Source organism: Pocillopora damicornis, chromosome 11 (genome assembly GCF_964200805.1).
Source record: "Pocillopora damicornis chromosome 11, jaPocDami1.2, whole genome shotgun sequence".
In the NCBI taxonomy this organism is placed as follows: Eukaryota; Metazoa; Cnidaria; class Anthozoa; order Scleractinia; family Pocilloporidae; genus Pocillopora; species Pocillopora damicornis.
The window spans coordinates 21,143,919-21,160,815 of record NC_142680.1 but is presented as its reverse complement, the minus strand read 5'-3'; the positions used below and the strand labels follow the sequence as shown (position 1 = coordinate 21,160,815).

General features: G+C 37.2%; 2 protein-coding genes and 1 pseudogene across 3 annotated transcripts; all 3 read right to left on the bottom strand.

The window, feature by feature from the left end:
- Window positions 1–3,432: 3,432 nt before the first annotated feature.
- LOC149038179 (melanocyte-stimulating hormone receptor-like) lies at window positions 3,433–4,966 on the bottom strand. Its single transcript, XM_089187096.1, has one exon. The coding sequence runs from the start codon at window positions 4,735–4,737 to the stop codon at window positions 3,811–3,813; it is 927 nt and encodes a 308-aa protein (XP_089043222.1). The 5' UTR covers window positions 4,738–4,966; the 3' UTR covers window positions 3,433–3,810.
- A 3,200-nt stretch (window positions 4,967–8,166) lies between these two features.
- On the bottom strand, window positions 8,167–10,150 carry LOC149038178 (melanocyte-stimulating hormone receptor-like; annotated as a pseudogene). The gene has a single exon (XR_016181061.1). The product of XR_016181061.1 is annotated as a melanocyte-stimulating hormone receptor-like (transcript).
- A 765-nt stretch (window positions 10,151–10,915) lies between these two features.
- Window positions 10,916–12,961, bottom strand: LOC149038177 (melanocyte-stimulating hormone receptor-like). Its single transcript, XM_089187229.1, has one exon. It carries the CDS (start codon window positions 12,944–12,946, stop codon window positions 12,020–12,022), a length of 927 nt encoding a protein of 308 aa, XP_089043355.1. The 5' UTR covers window positions 12,947–12,961; the 3' UTR covers window positions 10,916–12,019.
- Between the last annotated feature and the right edge of the window lie 3,936 nt (window positions 12,962–16,897).

Here is a 16,897-nt window from a genome sequence, read left to right as displayed (position 1 = left end):
ATTCAAAATAACATACATGGAACTTACATGTCCCAAGTATTGCCGTTAGTGATACAACTCTCTGTCCTTTAGCTGTGCGTGCACTTGGAAATAAAGTTTATCCACAGAAGCCGCGATTTAAGCCATTACTTGTTGGTAAGATAAGGAATTTGTTTCGTATCAAGCCAGCTATATTGTGTACGCCAGGCAAATTCGTTCTTCTGGATGCAATATGCTAACGCTATTAACGATCCTCGTTTGATAAGGCAGACTTATTATATTCCAATGCTGAAGCAAAACAATTTATTAATCATAACCGGAAGCTAACAATTGGATAATGAAGAGCCATTCGATAATTTATTTGACTTCAAATTGGTTTACTATATTTGCTAAAACACCAACTAGTCAGCCTTAAATAGTTAAAAATGCGCGCTCGAAAAGTCCGTTAAGTAAGAAATATTTACCTTTTATTTGCCTGGAGTTTATGGTTGTACCTTGCAGTTTTTACATCAAACAAACGGAGAAAAAACAAAGTCCTCGTTGATCAGCAATTTATTGTTATTTTATTCTTAGTGTTTACCCTTGTATGTCACAGGTAAAAGGTTGGAGTCTGCTGTTAAATAACAATGTGAGAGAGAAGTACATGTTTGTTTAAATGATAAAGTTTAATAAAAGCACAAATTAGCATTAAGAGTCAGATTTACTGACGTTTGTTTTATTATATCATTGTTTTACACCGAAAACAAAATGAAACTTCAATTTATGATGGAGTTAAACTCAATGAGAGCTAAACTGGTAGATGAGTAAGTGTTACTTTCAGTTTAGTTAAACAAAAAGCAACAACCAGTGATCGATGTAAAGGAAAACTGTCTAGATAATTTAACGTTTTCGTCGTTTTCAACTATTTATAATGACGTATCTTCATATTCATAAGCGCATTGTGGAAATATTTGCAAAGACAAATCAAATACTGGTCTCTATACCGCTGGCCTTATGGCAGTGTGGCGTCAAGTCAAACGCCTTCCCCAATTGAGATAATAAATTTTGAAATCATTTCACCTTCAAAAACAAAGAATGTCAAAAAATCCAACAACCCTCTTTCACTAGTGGTAATAGTTTTGTCTTATATATCACTGCAGTGGTTAAAAAAACATTAAAATGTTACTTAGAACCCAATGTTTGTTTTTATTCCATGCGGTCATATCTTTTTTTTTCTTTTTTGGCCATTGCGTGAAACGTACTATTCTTAAATTCTCACGATACTGTTAACGTGTAGATTCCATGAGTTTTGCTTTTTCATGCGACAAAGGAACCATGTTGATCTATGATGAGTATATCTAAACAGCTTTGTGATTTAAAATGCACAAGTACAACGTGTGTAGTGTCGAAAAAGGTAAATTTGTTCCAAGAAATTTTCCATATGCCTCAGGTATCAATAAGAATTGAGAGGCAAGCCTGAACACATCAGTTACTGTCAACTTTAAATGGTATGACAGAGAAAACCCTCTTTACTCGGTTAACGTTCGTTGAGGATTGATATCACGTAACCAATTGTTTTTAGACCGTGCATGTAAGAGGCTTTTCTCCTTATTCATCTTTTTATGTATCGAAGATAAGTACCTTCACGTGAACAATGATGTGCTTGGGATGTTTATGGTTATCGTTTGTTGTCTTTTGTATGGAAGTAGACCATATTAACAACAGTTTGTGCGCTGATGAAATTGAGTATCTAATGATAAACATAACTTTGTAGAGCAATACGGCCATTGAAACTCAAGCGGGATTTATTTATTGTTCAGTTACAGGTTTGCAATTCGTCAGAAAATTGTCTGCTGTGTCAAAAAATCCTTTTTTTTGTACCTAGTTTGTCATTTACATCACGTATGAAATAGGGATGAGAAGCTCTGAAATATTTAAAGATATCTTTAAGATAATTTTTTTCATGTTGCGACAAACAATCCCGCTTTATTTAGCCTGTGAGAAGGCACTAGATGTTAAGATGACCTAGTTTCATTGATAGGTTGTCAATCAAATGTCCATATCATTTGTGTAAGGTTGAGCCTTGAATCATTATTAGCCTCAGCAAGCTGAAAATAAAGAAGGTTTCACCTAAGGGTGTTGAATCTATGACAATCAGTCTAGCAATTCGAAAGCATATAACGATTCAGAATTAATGTATGGCCATAGATGCAAACTTATTTTAAAATATTTGACTTAAACTGTGTAATTTGTAACATTTTGCGGCTTTTCTATCTCCGTTTCGTCTCCGACAAAACGAGGAACGAAACAAAAGAAAAGCAAGAAGTTACGTGTTCAAACAATTTTCTGCTGTTTCTTTTACATTCTCTATTTGTTCTCCTCCTTTCGCCAAAAACTTTTAAGTGATTGTCCGAGGAAAATTATAAACCAAAGCTCGCCTAAATTTTTCTCTGCCAATGTCTTGTCCGCAGAAAGAGAAGGGAAATATTTTGGTATCTAGCAAGCTTTCTTGTATACAACAGTAAGTGAATTCTTCATATTGTAATTCCCTCGAGCGATTAGCAATTCTCCTCAGATAACCGGAGTTATATAACTATGCCTAAGTGACCATGATAATAAATTGATGGAGAAGGAAAATGAAGGAATGGATACTTCAAATCTATCAATTCAATCGAGAAAAATACTTAACAATTATTCGCCGAAAATGAAGTGAATATTTTTTAATAATTCCCGACACGAAGTCGAGTTGAAAACTACACCTTGTTAAAACCTACATTAACAGCATTTATTATTTATGAACCTACAATTATTATTGGTCGCGTGTTAAGTAACTCCAGCGTATCTTTCAAGCTCTCCAACCTTCCTGCGGGCATCGTATATTTATGACCGCACACAGACGCACGAAATAATTGTTAAAAATACCCTTTAAACATGGCGCGCGTGCTTGCCCTGTATAAGTCCTATTGAACCGCTATTAATAAAATCTTTATTTACGCACGCCCGAAGAACTGCCCAATTTTCTGTCCGCACTGACCTTTTAGGTCCTGATCCAACTGCACCATGCACGGCAGCGTAAACATTTGTGGAACTTAGGGACAGCAGTTAATCGCTCGGGAATGGAAGAAATAAGATCCATTAGACTCAGAGACAACCTAAAGATTCACCAACAGCAAACTTGATATACGGTGACCTCTTCAAAACATGGTGCGAAACGCGAATTTCGCCGTTGTCTATAAAATTTCAGAACACCGATCGATCTGGAAGAAAATTCTGTAAAAAACAGAGATGGCCAATTTTATTTCACATAATTTCGTAACCTCTAGTTAAATATATAACAAAAACTTCCTCACATAAGCTTTACGGATAATTTTCTGATCACAAAACAAACATATTCAAGACTTCAAATGGACTGTTTCTTTTGGCAATATGGCGTCAACATCAACGCCAAGCGCTTTCTTTTAATTATAGGAAAACTAATCATAATAGCTTTCTCGTAACACTCAATATCGGCCTCAAACACATCTCTTAAACTACTCTTTGAAGTTTCATCTGTAGCCTTTATATTTCCCAGAGGAGAAAACATGACAGTAAATTATTTGCATATCTTTTCTTCGATTGTGACATCTTGTATTTTAGCATAGCGGCAAGAAACCTTATTTATAGGGTTACCTAGTCTGTTGTTAAATTGTTAGCAGAGAAATAAAGACTATCGACAACAGCCGCTGTAACTATTCCATTCAGGCACTTATTTCTTTTTCTCCAAAAACTTATCTAACGACTGCTCTCTAATAATAATCGTGACTTAATGAGCCTGCTTTGAATGTCTAAAGAACAACTCAAGAAAGACCTATTTTAGCAAAGTGCTTCCTTTAGTGTCCGCTTCACTGCTTGTCTCACTTCACTAATCTTCCAGCAGTATAGGAACGGGTTTAACGTCGAGTTAAAGTAAAGTAAAATAAGTGCTACTTTCCGTGTGACGACTAAGACTAGTGAATATTTTTTAGTATGAGCGATCACAATTTCCACTGTATATATTGGTGCAAAACAAACAACTAATGCGAACTGCACCCACAGTGCACTGTCTACTGCCTTTTTGAATCGCGCCATGTTCAGTGCATTTGTCTGGCTCGCCTGTTGTTGATCTCGTACTTGTGCTTGGTGATATCTGAGAGTGCAAAAAATCTTTGTGTACGAAGCAAATGATATTACCAGGCAAAATGATGTAACAAAGTAACTGTACGAAAAGATTATACGGTAATAAAAAATTCCACATAAAGACGCGACTAGAGTAAAAACCCAAAAGGTAGTTACAATAATATACGTACGCTTCAAAGTTACAATTTGTTTGTATCTTAGTCCTAACAACAAGGCGAGAAGTCTGTCCACGCTTATAGCCGCCACCGTCTTCAAAGACACTAAAAACAATACATAGGCTGTTATGTGGGCTGCGTCTCTTGCGTATCGACAAAGGCTCCAGTGTTCCTGAACCACGGACATCCAATATAGAGCACAGAGAGGGTATGCAACAAGACCAACCAACAGATCAGTGGTTGCCAGACAACGATACAGGAGTTTGGACGGCGGATGTAGGGAAGATTCTTTGTAAAGGGAAACAAGGATGAGAGAATTCCCAACAAATGCTGTGATGGAGAGGAGAATGTCAACCGCTACGAAGCAAATTGATAGTTGTTGTTGAAGCCCACCTACCAAAGAGGGAGAGCATAACAGTTCTTGAAATGATTTTGTGTGACTTTTACCACCACTGAAACTTGTCGACATAATTCTGTCCTCGGCGTTTCCCTTTCTTGTAGATTTCTTTTCTTGCAACGAAAAATGGCAGCAAGGATCACTGAAGTCTTACCTCCTAACTAACAATCGCATAAGAACCTACTCATTTAAAATGCATCAGGAAATATTCTGTCGGGTCAAAAAAATTATTTTTCCTGAGAACCTTAGGGTGCTTCAAATAAGAAATAGCAATTAAAGGCAAATATAGAAACATCTGTTATTTCAGTGTTTTTACACTGCGACAAAGAGTCGCTCTTTATCAGAATCAAATTCCACTATAATAGGATACTAATCAAGGGTCCATCTCTTTCCTGTGACGCAACTATTCTATTGAGCCACTTATTTGTTTTTATCCAATAACTTATCCGACGACTTCTCTCAAACAATAATCGTGACTTAAGGATTCTGCTTTAAAAGTCTGAAGAACTCGAGGAAAACCTAACTCAGCAAAGTGCTTCTTTAATTGTCTGCTTCACTGCTTGTCTCACTTCGCTAATCTTCCAGCAATAAAGAAACGGGTTTAACGTCGAGTTAAAGAAAAGTAAAATAAATGCTACTTTCCGTGTGACGACTAAGGGTAATGAATATTTTTTTAGTATAAGCGATCACAATTGACACTGTACATATTGGTGCATAACAAACTACTAATGCTAACTGTACCCACAGTGCACTGTATACTGCCTTTCTAAATCGCGCCATGTTCAGTGCATTTGTCTGGCTCGGCTGTTGTTGATCTCCCACTTGTGCTTGATGATATCTGAGAGTGCAAAAAATCTTTGTGTACGATGCGAGTGATATTACCAGGCAAAATGATATAACTAGGCTGCTGTACAAATAGGTTACACGGTGATCAAAAAATCCACTTAAAGAGGCCACAAGGTTAAAAACCGAAATGGTAGTTACAATAATATACATGCGCTTCAAAGTTACAATTTGTTTGTATCTCAGTCCCAACAACAGGGCGAGAAGTCTGTCCACGCTTATGGCTGTCATCGTCATCAAAGACACTAAAATAAATACATAGCCTGTGATGTCGACTGCGTCCCTTGCGTATCGACAAAGGCTCCAGTGTTCTTGAGACACGGACATCCAATGTAGAGCCATGTGAGGCTGGGTAATAAGACCAACCAACAGATCAGTGGTTGCCAGACAACGATACAGGAGTTTGGACGGCGGATGTAGGGAAGATTCTTTGTAAAGGGCAACAAGGATGAGAGAATTCCCAAAAAATGCTGTAATGGAGAGGAGAATGTCAACCGCCACGAAGCAAATTGATAGTTGTTGTTGAAGCCCACCTACCAAAGAGGGAAAGCATAGCAGTTCATGAAATGATTTCATGTGACTTCCACCGCTACTTAAATTTGTTGGGGACATAATTCTGTCTTCGGCGTTTCCCTTGCGTCCTAGCTGACAGTCGCATAAAAATATTTCTGTTGGGTAAAAAAACCAACTTTCCCGAGAACCTTTGGGTGCCTCTGTTATCAAAATACTAAATTATTCATTTCGTAACATATTTACTTTTCTTTCGACTCTACGTTATTCATTTTAACTTTTGATCCGTTATTTTATTCACCGATGGGGAAATAGCTGAGAAGCAAACCACACGAGTGCCTTCATTGTCAAAAAAAATGCAACAACTTATTTGATTCTTGTGTAAAGTTCTTTCCCTGGAACTTCTCCTTCCCACTTTTCTCTTCTTTAATTATTCCGAATAGCGACTACAACTTGACTACTAAACAGTAATAGATGGGCAACACAGCGGTCAAATGATTACGCATGCGCTTCTAGATGGATAATTTGCTATGGTCAACATTGAGAATCTAAATAATGCGTAGTTTTTTGCTGTTTCTTAGGAAAGCTCAAATTTTCTAAGGCCTAGAATTATACACATTGTTGATCTAGTTTGCACTCTCGTAATTTTTTTTACACTTTGCTTGGCGGCGTGATGAAGTCTTAAGCTTTGCCGTGCCGACAAAGGTAGAAGAAAGGTTCTGTAATTTGCCTTCATCGCCGGAACAAGGTGTCTGCGTTAAAAATAAGTTGAGATATCTCACTATAAAATAAGACCAAGATTTAAGCTTTCTCCGAAATCCCTCATTCAACTGTGTCACGCATTCAATTTGGAATAGTTAGGAATTTAACCTTTCCTTCTTCACTTCACATAATACATGCGTTTCAAAACACGTGCATGCGCAGTGTTTGACCGCTGTGTTTAAATTGGCCGCTATTAGCTGTTTACTTCAATCAGTAAAATTTACTTCAAGTACAAATTAAAACTAAAGTCATATCCCTTGGCAAAAATGAAGACATCAGCTATATTACTGTTTTCAAAACAATAAAGGAACTCGACTGCGACTTTTTTTTTAAGTCAAGTAATAAGCAGTATATTTAGATATACTGCTATTTCTAGGCCCGATAATAAATTGGAAATATTCTCGCTGTTCAAACTGGAAATAAAGCGACCCTTTCTATCTGATATTTTAAAAGTCTATGTTTTCTTTTTTTTTTCATTCAATATTCCTTTTTCCCTTTAGCATATAATTTCAGCAAAAACGGTGAACCTGAAAGAGAACTTAATACTAACCGTTCTTGCTTCAATTTTGTTCCTTACACTTTCTTATAATAACAAACGTGAGTATGATCCTGCGCGTGCATATCTTTTCTTAGATTATGAATTGATCTAATCATGATAATGTGAGGTAGCACTAAAACTATTTTTATAAATTTATGGTTAGTTTTTCGGTTGCCTTCCCTTTAGTTGTTAAGGTGCGAAAAATACAATCGAGAGATCTCGAGCAAAGATATATATCATGGTGTATCTGATTGACGAGCGTTCCCTATCAGTCAGTTTTGAACTGAAAGTACCGGTACGATCGGGTAAAACTCAAGATGGTCTAACTCCATTGTTCTGTAATCATTTCCTTTTTCTTGTACTGAGGCAACTGGCAACGAGAAATATTTCGTTTAAACACCCCAAGCTGTGCAACGATGACTTGAACCTTCCTTCAATAAACACATAGAGACTTCCTCATCAGCGTTTGCTTGTTCAAAGTGCGTAAACTAATTGTCTGTTGTGCCAAAGAGTTGATTGCTTTTTTCCGGAACCCCTCAGATTTAAGCTTCTTTTTAATATTAGAATTCATTTACATTTTAATGGTTTGATGCAAAATTTTATACAGATTATATGGACACTTGACTAGCTCCCTATCGATGAAAGATCATTAGGAAACGTGACCAAAATAGGAACAAATGAGCTTTAAGAGTCAAACGTACAGACAGACATCTTTGATACTAGCAGTATTTCACAATTATTTTAAACGTCGTCTTCTCGGGTAGAAATTCACCTTTAGCTGAGTGGAGAAGATGGAGTCTTACGTTTAATCTCGGAAAATTGGAAGTTTTGGAAAGAATTAATTAAGAAAAGGAAAGTGTTTATTTAAATCCATATACCCCCTTACACAATGTTTGTTATTATCAATGACATTTTCAAACATTCATAAGCGATGTGGATATTTTTCTAATGACAAAACAAATTCAAGTTGACAACTGTTTATAACAAGGACAAAAGAGTTGCCAGGAGATGCTGTGATGGGAGGAGAAAGTACACCGCAGAGAAGGAAATGGCTGATTGATGCCGGCAACTCATTAGCCAGAAAGGTTGAAAAGCCACTTTCCAAACCTGGTGTTCCTTTGTGTTACACCTCCTATATAATTAGTTGTCGCCATGCAGTTCAATATACGGTCATTTTCTTTTCCCCGCTAGTTACCTGTATTTGAAACGACAGATATTTCCTATCAACGACACCTGGCCGGTCACGATCACTCAGACCCTTATTTCTTAAGGCCCGGCCACACGCACGCAATATTTCAACGCAACATCTTGCAACATTATTATTATTAACCAGACATCTTGACCGAACAAGCTTGTTCAAGAAATGATTTATGATATAGGAAACATTTCGCTTCAAGATTGAAGCCCACATTCCTCCAAAATTAAATCATTTACAATTCCAATACTCAATTCTGTCACAAGAGAAGCCAATTTCCTCCCGCAGTTGCATTAAATAGAACTCTTTGTCAATTTCTTTGTAACGAGTAATTCTCTCGCTGATATGTTATTCCGTCGATAAACTCTAAAAGTTCCTTTTATAGATACAAAAGTTTTATGTTACAGGACCATGAAGGATAGAAACATTGCCTCTCGCGGGAAAATTTTTCTGCAAATTATCTTCCATTATAAGTGAGGCAGGATGTTTTCCAGTTTCTCATATATTCCTTTGCATTGAAGATCCGACAAACGTTCAGTATCCAGAAGCATCATGAAGCAATCAAGTATAAATAGGAGTGAAACCCGAGAAGGGTCTAGCTCCACGGACAGCAAAGAGTTTGTCTTATTGTCTGCTTTACTGCTTGTCTCACTTCTCTAATCTTCCAGCAGTAAAGTAACGGATTTAATGTAGAGTTAACTTAAACTAAGCCTATCGTTAACCGCCAGAAGACGACTAAGTGCAATGAATATGTGTTACTTTGGCTGATCAAAGTTTCTATTATAAAATATGTTAAATAACAAACAACTAATGCAAACTGCACCCACAGTGCACTGTACACCTCTTTTCTGTATTTCACCATATTTAATGCATTTGGTTGGCTCGGCTGTTGTTGGACATGATGTTGTACTTCAGCCTGATGATGACTGAGAGTTCGAAAAATCTTTATGTACGAGATGATTGAGATTAGCAGAAATAGTGATATGCTTATACGGCCAAGCCATAGGGCTATAAGGTAATTTATAATACAGCACAGACCAGTTAAACTTGATAAAACCCAAAAGGCAGCTAGCATGATATATACGCGTTCCAAAGTTACAGTTTGTCTGTATCTCAGTCCCAACAATAGGGCTACAAGCCTGTCCACGCTTATGGCCGTCATCGTCAATAAAGAAACTCCGCAAAATGTATAGCTTGTTGTGAAGGTGGCGTCGCTTGCGTATCGACAAAGACTCCAGTTTTCGTTAGCCAAGGACACAAAATAAGTAGCCATCGTAGGCTGGCTAAAAATACCAACCAATAGGTCAGTTGTTGCCAGACAACGACACAAGAGTTTGGACGGCGGGTAAAGGGAAGATTCCTTTTGAAGGGCAACAAGGATAAGAGAATTCCCAAGAAATGTTGTGATGGAGAGGATAATGTAAACTGCAGCTGAGAAATAGATTGACTGTGGTTGTAATCCACCTGCCAAAGAAGGGGAGCACCGAAGATCTTTAAATTCGTTTGTCTGTGCTTCACCTTTGGCTAGATTTGTTTCCGCCATCATTCTGTAGTCGTTTTGGTCTTTCCTTCAGGTTACGTGTGATTGCAACATGAAATATTCCGTCTTGAGAGCAACTGCCCAGCCTAGAAATCACTTAAACTGCGTTGATCACTGAAACTGAATAATCATATGAATAATTATATGAATCATCATGTGAATCATCGTATGAAAACTTTTTCAATCGCGTTTACACGTTTGAAACACTCGGGAATATTGCCATTTGTGTCCAAAAAAAATGGTGAACCATTTACATGATTTACATGGATCTTCTGATCATTATGCAAATTTTGTCTTTCACAAACGATTGATCCTTAAAAGAGAACTTTACGAGAAACAGCGATAATCAGGTTTGGTTTTAGTAAAGTAAAACGTCTTAAACAATGCCATGCACCGCAAATTGTTATTTGGTTAGAAATCCTTGATTCATATTTCTCACGTCAGGATTTTTGATAAAAACGAAATCTCGAGTCAATATTTAGTTCTACCTTGGTGATATGTTTCTCAGTTCAATCGCCATCAGGAGATGCCTGTATAGTTCTCCTTTGCTATTTCTGCAGCTTTCTTTGTGAAATGGTTATGATAATCTAATGTTGGGTAATGATAAACACCCTCAAAATAATAACAATCCTTTCTCGTCGCCTGTGATCTAGATGATCTCTTTATTTGCACAAAAAAGCTTAGCCTTTAATCCCTTCCGGGTTTTCATCGTTCAAACAATGTTATCAATGAGGTTCTTAGAAGTTAGCGAGTCCATCGGCACCATTTCGACTTCGAATAAATGCTATAAATATAAGTCTTCTCCACTTCTACGAAATAGTTTGCCATCAAACAAAAAAATGGAAATTTTTACTAGCTTCAGGAAAGACTACAAGAGACTACAGAATCTCGAAAGTTAATATATTTCACTGGGATTTTATCTGTTGACACTTAGACCCAGTTCTTTAAACCAAGTTCAGTCGTTGTTTGACAAAACTGCGTTCTAAGCCATCTTCAATTTAGCTGAACCTTTTATCTTGGTATATATATTTTTGTGAATAGTATCTAGAAGGTCGTGATCTAATAAAGGAAGGACATTTATTATGATTAATCTACCCTCTTACAAAGAACACCTGCTTTTCACTGCTCGCGTAAAAACACGGTTTGGGTTAGACCTTGTGTAAATAACCGGCCTTAAAATTTTGATGAAACATACAATTTATTTTGGACTTTTTCGCTCAAAATTACGATTTCTTGTCTTTAACAAGACTTAATTTGAACGGTTCGTACGGCAATATCGTGTCAAAGTCATGTGCTTTATTTCATGCAATGAGGTTAAAAATTTGAAATTATTTCACCACCCGTAAGAGAAGAACTTAAAAGTCACTCCTTCACTACCCTTTCGGAATCAATTTTATCCTATACATGTACTTTCTTATCACTAAGATAGTAAAACGAGTAAGTAAAATCAAACTAGGGTCCCGTTTTTTGCCCTACTTTGCGTGGACGGCATTTTTTATGTCGATCAAATCATAGGTTGTTTTATTCAAAATAACTGCCGTCGCATGAAACTTACTTGTCCCAAGTATTGCCGTTAGTGATACCACTCTCTGTCCTTTAGCTGTGCGTACACTTGGAAATAAAGTTTATCCACAGAAGCCGCGATTGAAATCATTGGTTGTTGATAAGATAAGGAATTTTTTTTGCATTAAGCCGACTGTAGTCAAACGCCTCCCTCAATTAAGATGAATACCATTCTCAAATTCGTACGATATCGTTGACGCGTAGATTCCATGATTTTGCTTTATCATGCGCAAAATGAGCCATGTTGATCTATGGTGAGAATATCTAAAAGCTTTGTACAGCAACTTCATTAAGCTTCTTACTTCTTCCTATTCAATGATTTATCCGGCAGGTGGCGTTATCTAATAGCATCGTCACGTTACTTACTCGCTTGAAACAACTAAAAAAGAGTATAATGGAAGATCTAACCTCGTGGACAGCAAAGCGCTTGTCTGATTGTCTTCTTAACTGCTCTTCTTACTTCACTAATCTTCCAGCAGTAAAGAAACGGATTTAAAGTCGAGTTAAAATAAACCAGGGTACTCGCTATTCCAAGAGCGACGACTAAATGTGATGAATTTCCTTTTATATGAGCCATCACAATTCCCACTAAAATCACTGGCACATAACAAGCAAGTAACACTAACTGCACCCACAGTGCACTGTGCACTGCCTTTCTGTATCGCGCCATGTTCAATGCATTTGGTTGGCTCGGCTGTTGTTGAACATGACTTTGTATCTGAGCGTGATGACGGCGAAGAGCACAGAAAATCTTAGCATATGAAGCAATCGAGATTAATAGGCAACATGAGATGACAATTCGACCAAACCAAGGCGCTATACGAGAATCTAACACGTTGCATAGAGTAGCGACAAAGGTTACAATACAAAGAGTAGCGACAATGATATATGTGCGCTTCAAAGTTACAATTTGTTTGTATCTCAGCCCCAACAACAGGGCGAGGAGTCTGTCCACGCTCATGGCTGCCATTGTCAACAAAGACATAAGAGATAATCCATACCCTGAAATGGAGGCTGCTACCCATGCGAATCGACAAAGTCTCCACTCTTCGAAAACAACCGACATCCAAAGAGTAGCAGTGAGAGGCTGGCTTACAAGACCAACTAACAGATCACTTGTTGCCAGACAACGGTACAAGAGTTTGGACGGCGGATGGAGGGAAGACACCTTGTGAAGTGCAACGAAGATCAGAGAATTCCCAAGAAATGCTGTCAGGGAAAAGAAAATGATGATTGCTGACAGACGCAATGAGTATTGTTCAAATTCGCCAGCCAAAGATGAGGAACATACAAGTTCTTCAAATGTGTTCACCTGCGTTCCATCTCCCATTGAATTTGCTGCCGCACTGAGAGCACCTGCGCAGCGTTGATCACTTAAACTTTATTTTTTTTTTCAAAATAACCATATGAAAACTTTTTCAGTCGCATTTAGTCGTTTGAAATGTTTGGAAATACAGTCATTTGTGTCTAAAAAATGGTGAACCATTTTTCTTAAAGCCTCACTTTTGCCTCAGCTATGACTTATCAAAACGCGATAAGAACAAAACATCCACGAATGTTAATATTTTATGGCGCGATGGACAATCCTTCGTTACTCAGACGAGCAAGAGCTGTCAATTTCTTCACAAGAGTCACATTAAATATAACTCTTTGTAAACTTCTTTGCAACGGGTAATTCTGTCACGTTATTCCATCGATAAACTCTAGAAGTTGCCTCCAAAGATGAAATAGTTTTTTTTTTACAGCGACTTTTCCTTCAAATTATCTTTGTTAAATAGGAGAGGCAGGATGTTTGTCGCCTAGCAGTGTTAAACGTCACAACTACACCACATGTATATTCAACTTGTTTGGTTCAATCTTTAAATGACTTTGCACTAAGAGGTAAAATTAAAATAAAATATTGTCCTTTTGTTTTCATCCCACAGTTTTAGGCAAAAACCAGCCTTACTTAGGAAAAGTGACGTTGATAGCCGCATAAATGAGTGAGTGTTGTTTAAGTTATGATCAGCTTCTGGAAACCAAATTTGAATGGGAAGGCGAAACGTCAATCAGTTGGAGACAACTTGAATGCTGACTATGGACTTCCAACATAAAAGCAGGGGCAAATTAAAAATGATTTAGTTTCTCGACACCACTGTCGTTCACTGAGTTCAAAAGCTCATGACAACAAGAGGACTCTGTAAGAACCGTTTCCAGTCAATTTCATTTCACATATGCACTGCTGAGAAGAGAGTAAATCTTTGATGTAATCCTCCTCCAAAAGATGGGGTGCATAACATTTCGTTTAAACAGCACACGCCGAGCGACGATGACTGAAACTATCTTCCATAAACACATAAAAACTTCCTCATTAGCGTTTGCTCATTCAAAGTGCGGAAGCAAATTGTCTGTTGTGCCAAAAGGTTGATTTCCTTTTTCCGGAGCCTGTGACGAGCCTCTTGTATGAAACAGCAGTAAGAGGCAAATAGAGAGACATCTGTGGTATTATTTTTTCATAGGCGAAAAAGAATCCTTTTTCAGCTGATCGACCGTTGGAACCTGTGGGGTGCCTCAAGGATAAAATAGCAATAAAAGGAAAAAATAGAGACATCTGTTATATCAGTATTTTTTAATCAAAATGCGATAAACAATCCCTCAGATTCAAGCTTCTTTTTAATATATAAATTAATTTACATTTTAATTGTTTGATGCATTCGGAGATGTCACGAATCCAATTTTTTCTTAGATCATTCAAAGTTGCCAGCTTGATCTTCGTAATTTCAGTTTGTCGAGACTGATAATGATTGAAGTATTGATTTCACATAGATGATATGGACACTTGATTAGCTCCCTATCGATGAAAGTTCATTGAGAAAAGAGACCAAAATAGGAACAAATTAGCTTTACGAGTCAAACGTACAGACAGACATCTTTGATATTATTAGTATTTCACAATTATTTTAAACTCCGTCTTCTCAGGTAGAATTTCATCTTTAGCTGAGCCGAGAAGATGGAGTCTTACGTTTAATCTCGGAAATTAGGGGCTTTAAAAAAAATAATTCATTAAGAAAAGGAAATTGTTTATTTTTAAATAAACAACTTCCTGTATGGTGTATGGATTTTTTAAATCCATACACCCACTAACACAGTGTTTGTTTTATTATATCATTATCGATGACATTTTCAAACATTCATAGGCAATGTGGATATTTTTCTAAAGACAAAACAAATTCAAGTTTACAACTTTTTATAACATGGTCAAGAGATATGCCAGGAGATGCTGTGATGGAGAGGAAAATGTACACCGCAAAGAAGGGAATAGCTGGTTGATGCAACTCATCTACCAAAGAGGTGGATAAAGCCATGTTTCAAACTTAGAGTTCGCCTGCGTTACACCCTCTATATAATTTGTTGTAGCCATGTGGTTCAATATACGGTCGTTTCCTTTTCCCTCAAGTTACTTGTGATTGCAACGGGAGATATTTCGTATCAACAGCACCTGGACGGTCATGACCACTTAAACCCCTTCTTTCTTAATGCCCGGCCACACGCAAGCAACATTTCTACGCAACATCTTTCAACATTGCTGGATTGTGTTGTGTGATGTTGTGAAGGAGCTTGCCAAACGCGCGCAACATCTTGCAACCAAAAATGTTGCAACAAAACTTTGACTATTTTTAAACGTGATCCAATACCATCCAAGATGCATGTCGCAACATTTTGCTACAGGATGGCCAAACGCGTGAAACACATCGTGCGCAATAATGTTGCAAGATGTTGTGTGTGTTTGACCGGGCATTTGAAATGTTTTTAATAAAGACTTCCTCACTAGCGTTTATTCATGGAGAAACTTGAACAGGAAATTAAATCATCTAATTAAGCTTTTTGCCAAACCTGAGTGTGCAAAGATCTTCACCGGTGGTATCAATAAACTTAATGACCAGGCGGGAGGTCAAGATTGCCGGATATTGGCCGAGTTCTTTTTCGCGATTTTATAGACCGAACCGAAGTCGGTGCCCACAGAGACGCAAAAAAAACAAAACAAAAAAAAACTATTATCCAGGCATCTTAGCCGAACAAGCTTGTGAATGAAATAATTAAGTATCAAATACGTCTTCCCTACTCATACTTTCTCCCTTTTTCCAGCTTCCGCAAATCAATTTCAAGTAAGCGATCGAACATCGAAAGAGGAACTGAAAGATAATAGCCATTTTCTGAAAAGAAGATTTTAACTAAGATTCAATCTGGGACATTTTAGCTTCTTGAAAGCAAGAGAAAATATCTATGCTAAAAACTATTCTCAAACATCTCGTTACTTAAATACACAACTGTTTCGTTTTTCCTACCGGTTATTTGTAATTGTATGTAACGAGAGATCTTTTCGTGTTTACAGCACCAGCCAGGCGCCATGATCACGTAAACCTCACATTCTTAATAGCATTTACATAAAAAGTATTTTCAGTAACGTGCTCTCATTTACAATCCCAGTACTCTATTCTTCTTCTGTCACAAGAGAAACCAATTTCTTCCCACAGTTGCACTAAATACAACTCTTTATCAATTTCTTTGTATCGGGAAATTCTCCTTTGTTATTTCTGCACCTTTCTTCGTAAAATGGTTATGATAATCTGGTGTTTGGCGATGATTAAAAACCCTCAAAATAATAACAGTTCTTTCTCATCGCCTGTGTTCTGTATGATCTCTTCATTTGCACGAAAAGGCTTAGCCTTTAATCCCTTCCGGGTTTTCATTGATTCAAATAAGGTTCCTACAAGTCAGGAAGTCCATCGGCACCATTTCGACTATATCTACAAACAAATGTTATAAATATAAGTCTTCTCCACTTTTACGAAATATTTTGCCATCAAACAAAAAAAAATGCTGGTTAATATTGAAGGGATTTCTTCAAGAATAAAGTGTATGAAATTTTTACTAGCCTCAGGAAAGACTACAGGGGACTACAACATCTCGAAAGTTGATATTTCACTAGGCTTTTATCTTTTGACACTTAGGGCCAGTTGTTTAAACAAAGTTTAGTCGTTCTTTGACAAAACTGCGTTCTGAGCCATCTTCAATTTAGATGAACCTTTTATCCGAGCATATATTTTTGTGAACAGTATATCAAGAGAGCCGAAAGCTAATAGAGGAAATATATGTTATTCACCAGACGGGAGGTCCGTATTGGGAAAAACTGTGCCTGAGGTCTTGGATACCTCTATAGACTCAAGACGGAGGGCACAGTTTTTCCCAATACGGACTGACCTTGGCTGGTGAATAACATTTTTATTTTTTTTCTAAAACC

Excerpts from the sequence above, each read along its gene's own strand:
- LOC149038179 (XM_089187096.1), bottom strand. The coding sequence starts at position 4,737 with ATGTCGACAAGTTTCAGTGGTGGTAAAAGTCACACAAAATCATTTCAA.
- LOC149038177 (XM_089187229.1), bottom strand. The coding sequence starts at position 12,946 with ATGGGAGATGGAACGCAGGTGAACACATTTGAAGAACTTGTATGTTCC.